Genomic DNA, 19,590 nt, shown 5'->3' on the forward strand with positions numbered 1-19,590 from the left:
TGTATGGTTTTTTAATTATTATATAGGTGATTTTAGTGATGTTTTTACTGGTTTTTTAACTTGTATTGTATTTATAACCGTTGTTAGCTGCTTAGAGTCCATTTCGGAGGGAGCGGCATATAAATGCAATAGATAGGCAAGTAGGTAGGTAGGTAGGTAGGTAGACAGACAGACAGATAGAAAGACAGAAAGACAGAAAGAAAGGGAAAGGGGAAGGAAAGAAGATAGAATAAGGATAGGAAATGAAAGAAGGGAAAGGAAAAGTAAATGAAATGGAAATGAAAGTGAAAGGAAAGGAAAGAAGATAGACGAAGGAAAGAAAGGGAAAGGAAAGGAAAGAAAAGAAAAAAGAAAGGGAAAGGAAAGGGAAAGGAAGGGGGAGCTGATGAAAAGGGAAAGGAAGATAGATATAGAAAGGACAGAAAGGGAAAGGAGGGGAGTGGAGTGGAAGGGAAGGGCTGGAAAGCTAAATCTCAGGATCTCCTGGATCCCTTTGGTTCAGGCAGTGGGATTTCTGCCGGTTCCCCCTCTGAGCAAAGCGAAGGGGTCGTGGAGAGGCTGCTCAGCCCAGAATGGGGCTTCAGGCGACGCTAGGCCAGAGAAACGCCGGAGGGGCCGAGAAAGGCTGCCTACAACCAGCCAGGCCGGTTGTGCCAGGAACCCCCGAAGCCCCGGCGGCTCTTTCGGAAGGGATGGAGAGGATGCGGCCGCTCAGCCCCAGAGACGGAGGAGCTGCATTGGGGAGTGGGGGGGAGCGCCGGCATCTCTGTGGAAGGCAGCGGCGGCTCTCGAGCCCGGCAGTTTCTCCTCTGCGGGGGGGCTTCTTTTAAACCGTTAGTGGCTGAGGGCAGGGGGCCGCTTCCCCCGGAGGGGAGGGGGTGTCTCTCCGCGTGCCGCGCCAATTGCTGAGGGAGAAGGCGGCGGTTCGGTCTCTTCCTTTCTCCCTCGGGAAGCGACCGTTTCTCCTGCAGCGGTGGACTAAGGAAGCGGGAGGGAGCCAGAGTGAAGGCCTAGTCCCGCTCCCCGCGGGGGAGGTTGGGGGCAGCCCAGGTGTCTTCTCTAAGAGCGGCGTTGGTCCCCGAGAGCAGCCGGTGCCAGTGGGCAGCGGGGGACGGAAAGCAAGCCAGCAGGCAGAGGGAGCCAGGAGTCTGCCGCTGCAATGAGGGGGGGGGGGGGGAGAGAAGACATGAACTGCATATACTGTATTTTACTTCCGGGCTTCTCCACCGTTAGGAGGAAGAGCAACTGCACGGAACAGGCAAGCGTGGGTGCTGCGAACTTGATAGAAAGGGGGCGGGGGAGTTTGAGCCCCTCAGTGATCCACGGGAGGAGATCCACCGGGGAGGGTTAGGCGTTGCTGAAATGGGCCTGGCTCCTTCCTTCCTTCCTTCCCTTCCTTCTTTCCCTCCCTCCCTCCCTTCCTTCCAGGCTAGAGCTCCTTAAAAGTCGGAGCGGGCGCCCTTTGCAATGCTGTATTATAGGGGCGAATATCAACTAGCATGTGTCAAAAGGCTGCTCCATGATGCCTGCCCGGTTGTAGCTTTCACGAGGAGTACTTCTTGAGTACATGCAGATAAACAGCTTCAAGAGCCTTACTCAGTGTCCCTGCTGTGCTGCATTAGACCGGGAGCACCGGTGTTTTAGGCTTTCAACTTTTACCTAGACATCTCTTTTTTTGCATGCAGAACGTGTTCTCATGGTGTATAATTACGAAGAATTTGGTCCGGCAGCTGGATTGTCTACATAGGCATTATGCTGTTATTTAATAGTACTGAAAGTGGTATAAATAATCAATGTAAAATGCTAGACGTAGTTGGTTCTTATGGTGCTAGACTGTTCATTGCTGAAATATTGTAGCGATGTCTAACTGATGAAAGGAACAAGCTATTTAAAGCAAATAGCCTCTGGCTGGCAAATCTGTTAGTGTGGTTGCAGTATTTTACTAAAGGTTTTTTTTTTGAATGTATCATATATAGCTGGAATATGTGACCCAGTTTTAAATACTTCCAAGAATGTTTCTCTTGCTGATTGGGTGTTTTGTTGCCTTGTTTTTGTTTTTTTGCAATTTGCTTGTGGAAATCTTTGCTTAAAATAGAAGACAGAGGCATATCGATTTTAATTAAAAGCTGATGACTTTATTTGTTCAACCAAGATGATCTAATTGGGAAGTAGTCATGTTTTGCATTTGTATTCATGTAATAAATGTGTATATATGCTTGTTCCATATCTCTCCATAAATAAATGTGACAATTGATACTGAGTTGATAGTGGGATTTGTTATTTCAGTATAAATTTTGCCCTACAGTAAATTAATTGAAGTGAACTTCTGGGCAATATCATTATAAGTATTTTATTTTAACAAAATTTGTAGTGGTATATTCAGCTTCTTCAAAACATATCTATTTGTAGTAGTATACTATGAATGTAGTTAGTATAACTTAATAGAGAGTTGTTAAAGTTGCATTTATGGTTTTATTTAGAAAGACAGTATTTGTAATCCTATGCTCAGCTCACATGGATAGGCTGTCTTGAACAAGGGACTGACTTCTCAGTAAAGTTTAACAATTATGTTCCCATATATGTTCTCCTAAATACTGCACAGAATGTATAAGAGGAGACAGAAATTCTTTCACTCTGGCTCCCTCCCGCTTCCTTAGTCCGCCGCTGCGGGAGAAACGGTCGCTTTCCGAGGGAAGAGACCAAACTGCCACCTTCTCCCTCAGCAATTGGCGCGGCACGCGGAGAAACACCCCCTCCCCTCTGGGGGAAGCGGCCCCTTGCCCTCAGCCACTAACGGTTTGAAAGAACCCCCCCCCCCCAGAGGAGAAACCGCGGGGCTCGAGATCCGCCGCTGCCTTCCAAAGAGATGCCGGCGCTCACTGCTGGTTCCTGGCCGTACTTGTCTTCTGATGCTGGCTGTTCTCTCTGGCGCCCGGGCTAGGCGGCTCAGCGGACGGCGCGGCGCTTTCTCCCGGACCCCGGCCCGGCCTTCACGCTGGGGAGGAGCCAATTCAGACGGGGGCAGAGGCATAACTGCCATGCACTTTGAAAGTGCCGCGCTCAGCAGGGGCGGAACGGGGAGGAGCCACGGCGGGTGGGAAAGCATAACTACGCACACGTGGAAAGTGCTGCGCTAAGATCTCACGTTGCCTGCGCGGCCGGGCGCACACATCTTATGGGAAACAGTGTTGCAGGGGACTCCTCAGCCAGCTCTCTGAGACCCCCAAAGTCCCCCCTGGCTATGGGGCTGAATCTCCCCTTCAGTCACCAACTGCAGCCCCCCTGCATGATGGATGGATGTGGGGAGGGCAGGAGGAAGTCCACCCTCCCCTCCAGTGCTGCCATGACCCCCCCTCATGCTGCGGTCCCCCAAGACCGAGAATATCCCCCCTCCCTCCCTCTCCCTCCGCTTCTCTCTCTTACCCAGAACTCGCCTCCCTCGGGTGAAGTCCAGGGAGACTCTGCCCGGAGACCGATGACGCTGAGGAAAGGGGAATTCCCATTGTTCCACTTTTCTGGGCTTTCCCTCTTCCGAAGTTCCAGACAAACGCCCCCCCCCCCCCAACGCAGCCCCTCCGTCTCTGGGGCTGAGCGGTCACATCCTCTCCATCCCTTCCGAAAGAGCTGCGGGGGCTTCGGGGGTTCCTCGCCTTTCTCGGCCCCTCCGGCGTTTCTCCGGCCTGGCGTCGCCTGAAGCCCCATTCTGGGCTGGGCAGCCTTTTCGTGATCCCTTCGCTTTGTGCAGAGGGGGAACCGGCGGGGAATCCCACTGCCTGAGCCAAAGGGATCCAGGAGATCCTGAGATTTGGCTTTTTAGCCCTTCCCTCCCACTCCACTCCCCTCCTTTCCCTTTCTGTCCTTTCTATATCTATCTTCCTCTCCTTTTTCATCTCCTCACCCTTCCTTTCCCTTTCCTTTTCTTTCCCTTTCTTTTTTCTTTCCTTTCCTTTCCCTTTCTGTCCTTACTCTATCTTCTTTTCTTTCCTTTCACTTTCTTTTCCATTTCCTTTTCTTTCCCTTTCCCTTCTTTCATTACCTGTCCTTATTCTATCTTCTTTCCTTTCCCTTTCCCTTTCTTTCTCTCTTTCTATCTGTCTATCTATCATTTATCTATCTATCCATCTATCTATCTATCTATCTATCTATCTATCTATCTATCTATCTATCTATCTATTCATTGCATTTATATGCTGATCACTCCGAAATGGACTCTAAACAGCTAACAACGGTTATAAATGCAATACAAGTTTAAAAAACCAGTGAAAACATCACTAAAATCACGTATATAATAATAAAAAACCATACATACTATCAATCTTAATTCCAGACCTTCTTCTATCTTCTTTCCTTTCCCTTTCTTTCTTTTCTTTTCCTCTTTATTTCACCAATTTTCTCCCCCTCCCTCCCCAAAAGGAGCCTTTTGTTTTAGGATGGATTGTGTTTGTGTCTCTCTCTGTGTATGAGCAGAGAGCTCCAGACGAAGAATCCGCCGTTCTGTATTGGGGGAAGGGACTGTCACGGAGAACCGTTTATTTTTGCCGTTGGAGGTGGGAGGCGCCAGAACGAGGAACAGCACCAATGGGAATTCTGCCTGCTTGAGCGTCATCGGTTTCTGAGCAGAGTCCTTTGTGGCTTCACCTGAAGTAGGAGAGAGAGAAGTGGAGATAGAGGGAGGGAGGAGATCTCTCCTCCAGTGGGTGAAGTCAAGGGAGAGTATGCCCGGAGATAGATGACACTGCAGAAGGGAGAATTCTCATTGGTCCTGCTCCCTTCTGGATGCTCACAATTACTAACTTCGAGGAAACTCCATTCCGGGCTCAGCTGCCTTTCTACAATTCCTTCTCCCAGAGGGAACCGGTGGGGAATCCCCGTGCCTGAGCCAAAGGGATTCACAGGATTTTGGAGACAAATTGTTTTCCTGGGGGGTTGGGACCCTGAGGAGCGAAGGTGGAAGCAGGGCGGGGCCAGGCAGGGGAGGCCAGAAGGAGGGGCCAGGAGCAGGCAATTCAGCCGGTTCAGATGAACACATCCACAGAGTTAGAAGGGACCTTGCAGGTCATCTAGTCCAACCCCCTGTCCAAGCAACATCTGCCTCTACCTAGGATCGAGCTCCCAACCTCCTGAACCAGAGAGAATCAGCTAAATCCCACCACTCCTCCCTTCCCTGTATTTTCTTTTTCCTCCCTCCTTTCCTCATCCTCCTTCTCTGTCTCTCCCCAAGTCATTGAGCCCCAGATCTTCCCAAGGGCTTTCACACCCGTTTTTTCTATTCATTCCACAGACTTTGCCAGGGACTCTCTGGGGGTCTCTTTCAGCTTCTGACTCTCCATCTTTTTTTTAATTATTGAACAGGAGGGGAGGGGTGAGGAAGGGTGGACCAGGCAAGGGAGGCCAGAAGGAGGGGCCAGGGCCAGGCAATTCAAACGGTTCCCTGAACTGGGCATAAAGTTAAACGGTTCTAGCGAAACAGGGAGAACCGTCTTAAAAATGATTAACTCCATTAAACCTTCAACATGACCTAAGCATAGCCCATACAATGTCCTTCCTGTCAACGACTACTTCAGCTTCAACCACAACAGCACACACGCACACAACAGATGCAAACTCAAAGAAAACCGCTGCAAACTCGAGTGCAGGAAATATGACTTTAGTAACTGAGTAATTGATGCATGGAACTCACTACCTGACTCTGTAGTATTATCACCTAACCCCCAAAACCTTTCCCTTATACTATCCACTGTTGACCTCTCCCTATCCCTAAGAGGTCAGAAAGGGGCATGAATAAGTGCACCAGAGTGCCTTCCGTCCCCTATTCTAATGTTTCTCTCTTACTGGTATCATGTATATAAATATTATTATATTTTTCTATACCACCAATACGTACTTGACAAAATAAATAAATAAAAATAAATAAATAAATCGTCTGAATCCCTCCACTGCTCCCTTCTTTATATTTTCTCTTCCCTCCCTCCTTTCCTCTTCCTTCCCCCCACTCTCCTTCTCTCCTCCCCCTCCAGTCATTTAGTCCAAGGTCTTTCCTGGGTCTTTCACTCCCCTTTTATTCTATTCATTCCACAGACTTTGTCTGGAACTCTCCGAGTGTCTCTTTCAGCTTCTGACTCTCCATCTTGAAAGGCCCACAGTGGCAGGAGGGGTTTCTGAGGAAACACCCCCAGCATTTCCCCATGGCTGGATCAAAGGTTGTGATATAACACCAAATGTCAGGAAAACTTTCCTGGGTTGATCATGGACTAGGCTCTTGGGGGTCATCCATCAAGGATTTAAAAACTGCTATTTTATTTCTCTGCTTGAAAGAAAAAAACAGTGGAAATTTCATTGCAAACTTTATTTTTAAAATTTAGTTTATTTTTTTTTTATTTTAGGGCAAAGTACAGAAACAAAAAATAATAAACCCAAACTGAAATCCCAAATAAAGAAAGAATTATATAAGAGGGATGAAGATTTCTCTTCCAAGCTGAGAACCAATAAAACCTGGCATTTCACATCATTCTGGCATTCTCAGGCAACCAGGCTGGTATTTGGTACCCAACAGCTTCCTCCTGACCTCTTTTCCTACTCATTCTCTCTCACAAATACTTTTAGCTGCTGTCAATAGGAAAGAGTGCCCACGGTATTTTCTATAAGCTTTCACATTCAGTAGTGTGGTTGAACAGATGAATTCCGCTGAATTTTACAAAGATCTCTTTAGCACGATTTATTAAAATTGGGATGGAGCTGCAAGAATTCCCATCATTCAACAATTTCCCATTTTGAAACATATAGAGATTTTTTTTTCTTTGACTCCTGCATACTATCTAAATGGAAATCAAATAAAAGTCATGTTAACAATTTTTCCAATATCACAATGGTGTTATATATTATGTTTTACATTTGTTCTAGCTGTGAGATGCTCCTTTGTGTTCAGGTCTGGCCTCAGAAGGATAATGTAACACTTGGGGAAGAAGATGCAGCCTAGCAGACCAGCACTGGAGGCCAGGATGGAGAAGATCTGAACAGCCACCATGTACTTCCCTTTGGTGCTCAGGTAGGTGGGCACAAAAGTCACCCAGACACTGCAGAAGACCAGCATGCTGAAGGTGATCAGCTTGGCTTCATTGAAGGCCCCAGGCAGATTCCTGGCCAGGAAAGCCACCATGAAGCAGGTGGCAGCCAGGAAGCCCATGTAGCTGAGGGTGACGTAGAACATGACCACAGCCCCTTCATTGCATTGCAGAATGATCTCTCCATGCTGGGAGTGGAGGTCAGAGTCAGGGAAGGGGGGAGAAACTCCCAGCCAGATGGAGCAAATGACAATTTGGACAGCAGAAGAAGAAAGGATAATGGAGTTGGCCAAGCTCTTCCCCAACCATGTGTTAATTTGGTTTCCTGGTTTTGTAGCCAGAAAAGCCAGCACCACTGTGATGGTTTTGGCCAAGAGAGAAGAAACAGCAACTGAGAAGATGATACTGAAAATTGTCTGTCGGAGAAGGCAGGTGGCTTTCCTTGGCTGACCAATGAAGAGAGAAGAAGACAAGAAGCAAAGCAGGAGGGAGACCAGGAGGATGTAGGAGAGGTCTCGGTTGTTGGCTTTGACAATGGGGGTTTCTCGGTATTTAATAAAAATGATAAAAACAAGGTCTGTGATTAAGAACAACAGTAGGGCAAAAGAGACCAGAATGATGCCAAGATATTCTTCATAAGACAGGAAGGTTATAACTTTGGAGATACATTGGACTCTGTCCTCATTTGGATATTTATTATCTGGACACTTGGTGCATTTTTCAGTATCTGACAAAATAAGAAGCAATATTTCTTTAATATTTTGATTTTTTAAATTACAAGAAATACCGTTTTTGGACAGCACCTAATTCCAAATACATATTCCAAGGCATATATGTAAACAATTCCATTAAAAAGAGCTAAGAAGGATATTTTTCAAAATGTAGCCAGGTATATGAAGTTGAGGGGAGTCATAGGATGTTAATTATTTTCTGTGTAATGTGTAGAATCTTCATAGAAATCTACATTAATAGAGGTTAATAATGAATCATATCATCTTTTTAACAAAACAGTTAATATATTGGACTTGGAGGATCCCTGCGGTATTCTGTAACATCTGGAAGTAATATGGAATTAAGGAGAAACTTCCTAACAGTTATAGCACGTAACCAGTGGAACAGCTGGCATGCAGAAATTGTGAGTTCTTCAACATTGGCAGTTTTTAAGAAGAGACTGGACCACTACAGTGCACCTTCACAAGAAGAAGACTGACCAGCTCTGAAACAAGCTACATCCTCGGCAACAAAAAAATAATCTTTTTTGAGCAATTTCATCACACACAAAATGGAAATTGTGATGATTTGGGTTAATCCTTGCTTCTTCAAACAACCTGATAGGTACCCAACATTCATGTAGCACATGCTGGGTGCTGCATGGTTACTCCTAATAACAATTCTACCAATTGGCAGTAGACGGCATCTAGCAAAAGGGGGTGAATTTGTACTACTTGTCTTGTGACTATTACTTATGTATTTTAAAAGGTTATGATAAAAATACTACACTTAATGGAAGGAAGGATGGAGTTTGGCCACCTGTTACCAGAAAAAAAGGAGGTCATCAATTTAAATTCTAGGGTAATATACACAAGAATTATGTAAATTTCTTTTTAGCAATATTTAGAACAGTGTTATTTGTTAAATTTTATATTATTCTTATTGTTTTGTTAATTTAAAAAGGTTGGCTTATATAAGGAGTCCTGTAACTAGAACTGTATCTGACTTGCCTTATAACAAACTGCAATCGTATCACCCCAATCATCTTGATCATCTTGTAGAAGAAAGATTTTACAATTAATAATTGTGTAACCCCAAATTGTTATTTAGTGATCTATTATCTTTATTATTTAATTTATTAATATCTTTATTATTAAAGAGTCAACCTACTCTCCAAAGCACCCGAGGGTAGAACAAGGAGCAATGGGTGGAAACTAAACAAGGAGAGAAGCAACTTAGAACTAAGGAGAAATTTGCTGACAGTCAGAACAGTTGATCAGTGAAACAGCCTGCCTCCAGAAGTTGCAAATGCCCCAACACTGGAAGTTTTTAAGCAGATATTGGATAACCATCTGTCTGAAGTAGTGTAGGGTTTCCTGCCTAAGCAGGGGGTTGGACTAGAAGACCTCCAAGATCTCTTCCCTCTGTTTTTGTTGTTGTTGTTTTTGTTGTTGTTGTTATTGTTGTTATTATTATTATTATTATTATTATTATTATTATACTTGTAAATGAATGCTGGCTGGGGAATTCTGGGAGTTGAAGTCCAGATACCTTTAAGTGGCCAAGGTTGGGAAACACTGGACTAAACAATGTCGGTTGGTGGGGCCCAGAGGAAGAGCCTTCTTTGTGGCGGCCTCGACCCTCTGGAATCAACTCCCTCCAGAGATTTGAACAGCCCCCACCCTCCTCGCCTTCTGTAAAATGCTGAAGACACATCTGTCGCCAGGCGTGGGGATGATTACCCCCCCCCCCCTTCGTTGTGTTTTCTGACCTCTGTTGTATGATTAACTGGGTTGAATGTGTACGATTGTGTAGTTGGTGATTTTATGACACTGATTATGCTATATTAATGTTTTTTTATTTATTTTATTTATTTATTTATTTATGTATTACTTAGATTTGTATGCCGCCCCTCTCCGAAGACTCGGGGCGGCTCACAACATGTAAAAACAAATCATAAGCAATCAGACAAATTTAAAATATTTAATATTTAAAAAACCCCATATGCTAACAGTCACACACACAGACATACCATGCATAGATTAAACGTGCCCAGGGGGAGATGTTTCAGTTCCCCCATGCCTGACGGCAAAGGTGGGTTTTAAGGAGTTTACGGAAGGCAGGAAGAGTAGGGGCAGTTCTAATCTCTGGGGGGAGTTGGTTCCAGAGGGCCGGGGCCGCCACAGAGAAGGCTCTTCCCCTGGGGCCCGCCAACCGACATTGTTTAGTTGACGGGACCCGGAGAAGGCCCACTCTGTGGGACCTAATCGGTCGCTGGGATTCGTGCGGCAGGAGGCGGTCTCGGAGATATTCTGGTCCGATGCCATGAAGGGCTTTAAAGGTCATAACCAACACTTTGAATTGTGACCGGAAATTGATCGGCAACCAATGCAGACTGCGGAGTGATGGTGAAACATGGGCATACCTAGGTAGGCCCATGACTGCTCTCGCAGCTGCATTTTGCACGATCTGAAGTTTCCGAACACTTTTCAAAGGTAGCCCCATGTAGAGAGCATTACAGTAGTCGAACCTCGAGGTGATGAGGGCATGAGTGACTGTGAGCAATGAGTCCCGGTCCAGATAGGGCCGCAACTGGTGCACCAGGCGAACCTGGGCAAACGCCCCCCCTCGCCACAGCTGAAAGATGTTGTTCTAATGTGAGCTGTGGATCGAGGAGGACGCCCAAGTTGCGGACCCTCTCTGAGGGGGTCAATAATTCCCCCCCCAGGGTGATGGACGGACAGATGGGATTGTCCTTGGGAGGCAGAACCCACAGCCACTCCGTCTTATCCGGGTTGAGCTTGAGTCTGTTGACACCCATCCAGGCCCCAACAGCCTCCAGGCACCGGCACATCACTTCCGCCGCTTCGTTGACTGGGCATGGGGTGGAGATGTAAAGCTGGGTATCATCGGCATATTGATGATACCTCACCCCATGTCCTTGGATGATCTCGCCCAGCGGTTTCATGTAGATGTTGAATAGTAGGGGGGAGAGGACCGACCCCTGAGGCACCCCACAAGGGAGAAACCTAGGAGTCGACCTCTGACCCCCCACTAACACCGACTGCGACCGGCCAGAGAGGTAGGAGGAGAACCACTGAAGAACAGTGCCTCCCACTCCCAGCCCCTCCAGCCGGTGCAGAAGGATACCATGGTCGATGGTATCGAAAGCCGCTGAGAGGTCAAGGAGCACCAGGACAGAGGATAAACCCCTGTCCCGGGCCCGCCAGAGATCATCCATCAACGCGACCAAAGCGGTTTCCGTGCTGTAACTGGCCCTGAAACCCGACTGCTGAGGACCTAGATAATCGGCTTCTTCCAAGGACCGCTGGAGCTGGAGTGCCACCACCTTCTCGACAACCTTTCCCATAAAGGGAAGGTTGGAGACTGGACGGTAGTTGTTAAGTACGGCTGGGTCCAGGGAGGGCTTCTTGAGGAGGGGGCGCACAAGCGCTTCTTTATAGAGTGATGGAAAAACTCCCCTCCCCAAGGAAGCGTTGGTAATCTCCTGGGCCCAGCTCCGTGTCACCTCCCTGCTGGCCGAAACCAACCAGGAGGGACACGGATCCAGTAAACAGGTGGTGGAACTCACAGCTCCGATGGCCTTGTCCACTTCATCAGGTGTCACCAGATCAAACTCTTCCCAGACAGGTGGACAAGTACGTGCCCCAGTCACCTCGACTGACTCGTTGTCAGTCGACTCTGTTTTACAATTGGAGTCGAGGTCGGCTCGGATCCGAGCGACTTTATCAGCGAAAAACGTGTTAAAGTCCTCGGCACTACTCTGTAAGGGCTCCCCAACTCCCCCCTGGTTAAGAAGGGAGCGGGTCACCCTAAACAGAGCGGCCGGGCGGGATTCCGCTGATGCAATCAAGGCGGCATGGTACGCGCATCTTGCCGCCTTGAGCGCCACTTTGTAAGTCTTAATAAAAGCTCTTACAAGTGTTCGGTCGGATTCAGACCTACTCTTCCTCCATCGCTTCTCTAGACGTCTCTTCTGGCGTTTCAACTCCCGGAGCTCCTCGTTGAACCATGGAGCTCTACGGGGTCTAGCACCTCGGAGAGGTCGCAAAGGCGCAATCCGGTCAAGAGCCTCCGCTGCGGCCTTGTTCCAGGCTTCCGCAAGAGACTCTGCCGGACTGTGGACAAGTGCCTCTGGTATAACCCCAAGCGCCGTCTGAAAGCCCTCAGGGTCCATCAGGCGTCTGGGGCGGAACATCTTAATTGGTTCCGCCTCCCTGCGGGGAAGGATTGGAGCCAGGAAGTCAAGCCGTAGTAGGAAATGGTCTGACCATGACAAAGGCAGCGCATCTAAGCCCCTTAGTCTCAGACCATTACTCAGTTGCTCAGAGAGGAATACCATGTCAGGTGCGTGCCCTCCCTCGTGAGTCGGACCCTGAACTACTTGAGTCAGGTCCATGGCTGTCATGGTGGCCATGAACTCCTGTGCCAACCCAGAGGTTTCGCCGAGTGACGGCAGATTGAAGTCCCCCAGGACAATAAGTCCGGGGAACTCCACCGCCAACCCGGCTACCTCCTCGAGTAGCACAGGCAGGGCTTTTGACACGCAGCTGGGAGGCAGGTACGTGAGAAACAAGCCCACCTGAACCCCTAAGTCCAACTTCACAAGGAGGGACTCGCAACCCGCAATCTCCGGAGCAACGAGCCCACGCAGGCCAAGGCTCTCCCTGGCTACAATAGCCACTCCTCCCCCCCTTCCCTGGGGTCGAGGTTGATGCCATATCTGAAACCCAGCTGGGCAGATTTCCGAGAGAGGAACTCCTCCCTCCGGGCCCAGCCAGGTTTCAGTTACACATGCCAGGTCGGCCTCCTCATCCAGGATTAAATCCCGGATGAGGAGAGCTTTATTTTTTAATTGACTTTTAAAAATTTTATTATTAGATTTGTAATGTATTGTATTATTGCTATGTTATTATTATTATTATTATTTATTTATTTATTTATTATTTATTAGATTTGTATGCCACCCCTCTCCGTAGACTCGGGGAGGCTCACAGCAATAATAAAGACAATGTAAAACAAATCTAATAATTTAAAAAACACTAAAACCCCCATTATTAAAAACAAACATACACACAAACATACCATGTATAAACTGTATAGGCCCCGGGGGAGATGTCTCAGTCCCCCCATGCCTGATGGCAAAGGTGGGTTTTAAGAAGTTTATGAAAGGCAGGGAGGGTGGGGGCAGTTCTAATCTCCAGGGGGAGCTGGTTCCAGAGGGCCGGGGCCGCCACAGAGAAGGCTCTTCCCCTGTGTCCCGCCAAACAACATTGTGAGCCGCCCCAAGTTTTGGAAAGGAGTGGCATACAAATCTAATAAATTGTTATTATTAAATTATTATTACCGTAGTATCTCCCTAGTCTTGGAGTGTATCCCCCTGTTGATGCAGCTTAAGATTGTTGGCTTTTTTATCTACTGCTCCACATTGCTGCCTCATGTTTACTCTGGTTTTTTAGGTTTAGTTTCTTGTATATCATTGTTTTCGTTTCCTTGGAACATGGATTTTTTTTTCTGAGAGCATACGTGACTCTTGTAATGTAATATTATCATATCCATGTGATAATGATTTAAGAATGGGAAATGGGCAGTTCCTCAAATCAAAGAACTCAGTCAACTCAGTCAAATAGTTAAGTGACAAATCCAGGAACCGATTAGGGGATGTGGTGGCTCAGTTGGCTGAGCTTGCTGATCAGAAAGATTGTCCATTCGGCGGTTCGAATCCCTAATGCTGCATAACGGAGTGAGCTCCCATTACTTTTTTTTTTGGGGGGGGGGGGGAGGATAATTTTTTTCTCTACACATACAATCATACAATGCGATATACCATCTATTTTCATTACAATAAAAGGCAGCATTGTGTGAGTAAGACATATATAGTTACAACAAATTCATACTAATTTAGATAACAGGCTTGATTACATACCTAAAGATATTTTTAGAGGTTTTTGGTTATGATAAAGGAAGGAATTAAAAAAAGATATTTGTCAGAAGGTTACAAAAGGGGATCATATGACCCCTGGACACTGCAACTGTCATAAATATGGATTAGTTGCTAAGCATCTGAACTTTGATCATGTGAGCATTCTGCAATAGACTTTAGTGTGAAAAAACAGTCATAAATTACTTTTTTCTGTGCTCTTGTAACTTTGAACAATAACTAAATGAACTGTTATAAGTCATATTGTAAAAGGGGCTAGTTCATATAAAGTGTGCTGGAAGAAGGGGAGATAGAAGGGAAGGGGGAGAGAACCATAGAGAAATCCAGAGATAGAGAGGGAGAGACACAGAGACAGAGAGGGAGAGAGAAATAGATAGAAGGGGAGAGAGAGAAAAGGGTTTTGTGGTTCTCAGTTCTCTGTCCTAATGACTGGCTTGGTAGGCATGGCTGGGGGGGTCATGTGACTGGGTAAGAGTGAGTGATGTCAGTTGCCACACCCACCCAGGTTTTGTGGCTCCCGGCGGCTTTTTTCGGTGGGAAATGGATCCAATGGCTCTTTGAATATTTAAGTTTGCCTACCCTTGGCCTAGGGAAAACAACCTTTCTTCCAAATTATGTCTATTTCATTGTGACTTTGAAATGTTAAATGGTGAGCCACAGAATTCCCCGGGTAAACGCAAACTCTTACATGTTTTATTGCTGGTCAGCAAAAAGTGTTTATTAAAATGTTGGCTGGAACCCACAGTGCCAACAGTAGCCATGGTAATAGAACACATGAAATGACTCTTTCATGTAGAACGCCTGGAAGCGGAAAAATCTAAGAGCAAATTTATAGCCCCCCTTTTTAGGAAATGGAAATTTTAAGTATATACTTTACTAAGGAAGAACAAAACACTGTGATAGGTCCATTCACTCTGACAGAGTTATATTTATCAGAGAGACTAAAAGGCTGCTTAGGGATACTAAGAGTAGTAGATGCTTGGAACAAACTTCCAACAGATGTGGTTGGTAAATCCACAGTAACTGAATTTAAACATGCCTGGGATAAGAGCCGGAGTGGCGCAGCAGGTAGAGTGCTGTACTGCAGGCCACTGAAGCTGACTTGTAGAGCTGAAGGTCAGCGGTTCAAATCTCATCACCGGCTCAAGGTTGACTCAGCCTTCCATCCTTCAGAGGTGGGTAAATGAGGACCCGGATTGTGGGGGCAATAGCCTAGCTCTGTTAAAAAAGTGCTATTGCTAACATGTTGTAAGCTGCCCTGAGTCTAAGGAGAAGGGCGGCATAAAAATCAAATAAATAAATAAATAGATAAAAATATATCCATCCTAAGATAAAATACAGGAAATAGTGTAAGGGCAGACTAGATGGACCATGAGGTCTTTTTCTGCCATCAATCTTCGTTGTTTCTATGTTTCTATAAAAATTAAAAAGCAAATGTTGGCAAGAAACAAAAAACGTTAAACAAATAGAATGGAGTTAAACTTTATAGTCAAAGTTTATATTTAGTTTGTATATTGTATATTTACATGAAATCGCGACTGTCCATTTTGACGAATATAAGAACACTTATAAAAAACTGAGCATTTATCCACATTATATGGACTGACAGACTCGTAAGTCAAAAAATGATTTGATATATAATGTTGCATTGAAATGTATGTTTATTGTCTTGAGTGTAAGAGATATTTCCTCTGCTGTTAGTAAAGCTTGCCCAGTCTCCCACCCCCTCCTCCCGTCTCATCCCAGCCCTTCTTCAAGATTACTTCTTTTTAGATAAGAAATTGTGCAGATTAGAAATAAAAAAACAGATTTGCTCCAATCTCCCTTTTAACTTGCACTTTCATGAAAAGATTCTAGATGGATCCAGTTCCACAAAGCCTCCCATTTTCCTCAGGGTCACCCACCTTCCTGAGTGGAGAAGGTCCCCTCTGGACAAGGAACGCAGTCATAGCAGCAAACTGGCTCTCCTTCTTGAGCCCTCTTGACAAATCCAGGATGACAACTTTCCACACATTTGGACTCAGGCAGAGACTGAGCAGAAAAAAGAGAATGTGTTAGGACTCTCCATCCATAGAAAACGGAGGTAAAAATGGATGGAGACAATTAGCCTCTGGTCTTTCCTGAAGCAAATATGAAATCTCTGACTACAGTGATCTCTCGGTTAGCGCGGGGGTTACGTTCCAAGACCTCCCGCGCTAACCGATTTCCGCGTTATATTGGATGCGGAAGTAAAACCACCATCTGCGCATGTGCACCATTTTTTTCATGGCCGCACATGCGCAGATGGTGGAGTTTGCGTGTGGGCGGCGGGGAAGACCAAGGGAAGATTCCTTCAGCCGCCCAACAGCTGATCTGCTCCGCAGCGTGGAAGCAGTGAGGAGCCGAAGATGGGGTAAAGGCAAAGGGGAAACCCCATCTTCGGCTCCTCGCTGCTGCCGCGCTGCGGAGCGGATCAGGTGTTGGGCGGCTGAAGGAACCTTCCCTTGGTCTTCCCGCTTGCCGCTTGCCAGTTCACACACGCCCCCCTGGATGAGCCGGCCACAGGGGCGAGGGGTGGGGATGAAGGGGCAGGACTTCCCGGGCCTCCCCGGCCAAGCAGCCAGGGAAGTCGAGCCAGGCGTGGCGGCGGCAGCGTTGCTTCTCCGGTCGCCCGGTCCTCTCCTGCCTCCTGCGCCGATGTTCCCCGCTGTGACGGAAGGCAGTCGCTTGGCTAGGGAGGACCGGGCGACCAGAGAAGCAGCACTGCCGCCGCCACGCCTGGCTCGACTTCCCTGGCTGCTTGGCCGGGGAGGCTCGGCCGAAAGGGGCTGGAGCGGCAGAGCCGAGCACGCCTTCCGCCCGGGAAGTCCTGCCCCTTCATCCCCACCCCTCGCCCCTGTGGTCGGCGGGGATGAAAGGGCAGGACTCCCTGGGTGGAAGGCGTGCTCGGCTCTGCCGCTCCAGCCCCTTTCGGCCGAGCCTCCCTAGCCAAGCGACTGCCTTCCGTCGCAGCGGGGAACATCGGCGCAGGAGGCAGGAGAGGACCGGGCGACCGGAGAAGCAGCGCTTCCGTCAGTCGTAGCGCTGGCTGTCAACTTTTCTTTTTAGCACTGGGGAGGCAAGTCAGCTCCTGCCCAGTTTTAAAAAGAAAAGTTGACAGCCAGCGATTGTTCCGCTGCCGCCAGCATGGCCTGGCTGGCAGCGGAAGATGTAACGGAGCCCACGGGGGATTCGCCTTCCTCCCACCCGCAGCCGAGACTGATCGTGGGCTCCTTCGCAACCTCGGAGAGCTTCCGGGGCATGAAAGCTCACGAAAACCAGGAAGCTCTCCGAGGTTGCGAAGGAGCCCACGATCAGTCGGCTGCCGGCGGGAGGAAAGCGAATGCCACAGGGCTGGGCTCGGCTCCCCCCTCGGCTCCCCCCCTTACCAGCCCCGCCGCGGAAGGCTCCATTCTGTTCCCTGCCGGCCCGATTGAGCGGCCGGCGGTCTCCATTCAGGGAACAGAATAAAAAAAAAAATATTTTTTAATATTTTATTTTTTTAAATAATATTTTTTGAAAAACCGCGTTGCAGCGTTTCGCGCTAATCGAGAACGCGCAAGTCGAGGGACCACTGTACTTCTGAACAGATGCAGGAGGTATTACAATTGTCAGATTCTTCATTTAATTCCTCTCCTTTGGTTTTGGAATTTAACATTACAATAAAGTACTTTTCTATTTAATAAAGTCTGGAGAGATGGAATTTAAAAAAAAGATTTAAGTATGTTGATATATTCATATTAAAACTGAGAATAAAGTTTACTGTAAAAGGTTTAGAAAACTTTTACTTCATTCAGTTTTTTAATGTAGAATAAAACTATGATGAAGAAAGAAACCTCTGACCAGTAAGATCTTGAAAGATTTCCATAAAACATGGCAAAACTATGCCACTTAGGTCCTGTCTATTGAAGAACTATAATCATCCTCAAAACAACAACAATAATAATCCTCATAAAACAGCACCACCAGACACCACCACGACAATAAAAGAACTGCTCAAAAAATCCTAGCCTAAAAAAAAAAAGGAGAGTACTCGTAATTGGGGTCTCAATTTTGCTAAAATTCTGCAAAATTTTACTCGAGTATAAGCCAAGCAAAATTTTGCTACCAGTACTGCATACCTGTTTATTCTACCTCCAGACCACCACTGGATGAAGTACACAGAAAAGTAAGTAAATGATACACGGGCAACTAATTTTATGCAAGAAACCCATTGTACTAAAAACAAGTATGTAATTTGGAACTTGCAGCCTGGTCTATATATAAAGCAAACATAACTGCAGACAGCCGGGGAGGAGGGCTTTTCTGAGCAAAATAAACAACTAAACATTATTTTTTTCATTTCATTTTTCATTTTGTTGTGATCAGGAATGTTAAAATTAGTAAACCAATGCAAAAAGTATTCAAAAAAAATTGTAACTTGCTGCCTAATCTATATATAAATAAACATTATTACACACAGATGGGGGGAGGGGCTTTTCTGAGCAAAATAAACAAACATTTTTTCATTTCATTTTTCTTTAAAAAAAATTTTTTTTAATTGATTTTCTACACAGATAAAAGGTCAGGTAAAACAAACAAAAGCATACATGGGAAGGGGAAAAGGGGGGGATGGAACAAGGGACAAACAATGCATTAGCATATATAATATTACATTTCAGTGATCAATAAACAGCAAAGACAAACAAACATAAATCGTCAACCATATCATTGACTATCGTTGTCGAGCGATCTTAGGCTAGTTGTTCATGTCTGAGGTATGGATTTGTGTATACCTATTTTCTTATGTTGTAGATATTGTCTTAATATTTCTTTTATGTGCTTTTGGAGGAGTGTAAGCAACTAGGGAGTTTAAGTTCTGTTGACTCGTGGTGTAATATTTCCTTATGGTCGTTACATATGGGTGTGAGAAGAAGGAGTGCCTGATATTGTTATTCTGTTTTATTTTTTATATATTTTCTCCGTTCAAGCCATTTATACCATCTTTCCCATATTTCATAAAATTTGGATTTATCCTTCTCCTGCAGCTCCAATGTCAATTTAGTCATTTCGGCACATTCAAGAACTTTATTTATGAAGCTTAACTATATCGGTTTTCCAGTTTTGGGCATATAGTAGTCTGGCTGCCATTATAATGTGGAGGATTAGATATTTATCTTCATTTTTAAGTTTCTGTCTTGCAATGCCGAAAAGAAAGAGTTCAGGTTTTAGGTGAATCGTCTGCGTGACAATTTGTTCTAAATAGCTTTTAATTTTGAGCCAGAATTTTTTGGCAATGGGGCAGGTCCACCATAGATGATAATAGGTTCCTGTTTCCCTTTTGCACTTCCAGCAAAGTGGCAAAATGTTTGGGTACATTTTATTGAGTCATGCTGGGGGGAGGTGCCAGCGGTAGAACATTTTATACAGGTTTTCCTTACAGGATATTGCCAAGGTATGCTTGTAGTTTATGTTCAAAATTCTTTCCCATTCTACTAAGTTTATAGAATACCCAAAATTTTGAGACCAATCGATCATTGTTCCTTTTACTGTCCTTCGGCCATCTCATGGGTGAGTAAAAATTTATATATTCTAGAAATTGATTTTTTGTCAGAGCCTAAAAGGATTTTATCTAGGAGAGTGTTGTTTTGAAAACCATATTTAGATTTATCTTCTTTATATTTAGATCGGGTTTGTAAGCAGGTCCACCAATCCAGATTTATCCCTTTCTCCCCTAAGATTTGTGTAGATATCAAATTTTCTTGTTGATCTAAAATTTACTCGTATGTTACTATTTTGGGGTATCCAATAGGTTAGGATAAGTTATTGCCTCTGTTGGAGACAACCATTTTGGTGATT

The 19,590-nt window shown here is 45.8% G+C and overlaps 1 protein-coding gene across 1 annotated transcript in view; it reads right to left on the reverse strand.

Moving 5' to 3' along the window:
- Positions 1-1,010: 1,010 nt before the first annotated feature.
- Positions 1,011-19,590, reverse strand: part of LOC139173192 (vomeronasal type-2 receptor 26-like) — a 35,076-nt gene continuing 16,496 nt past the window's right edge. The window contains exons 5-8 of the mRNA XM_070762790.1: positions 15,639-15,765; positions 6,890-7,788; positions 2,900-2,995; positions 1,011-1,154 (exon numbers count right to left, since the gene is read on the reverse strand). Coding sequence (XP_070618891.1) covers positions 1,011-1,154; positions 2,900-2,995; positions 6,890-7,788; positions 15,639-15,765 — 1,266 coding nt within the window. The remainder of the gene's footprint in view (positions 1,155-2,899; positions 2,996-6,889; positions 7,789-15,638; positions 15,766-19,590) is intronic.

Source organism: Erythrolamprus reginae, chromosome 10, assembly GCF_031021105.1.
Source record: "Erythrolamprus reginae isolate rEryReg1 chromosome 10, rEryReg1.hap1, whole genome shotgun sequence".
Classification (NCBI taxonomy): Eukaryota; Metazoa; Chordata; class Lepidosauria; order Squamata; family Dipsadidae; genus Erythrolamprus; species Erythrolamprus reginae.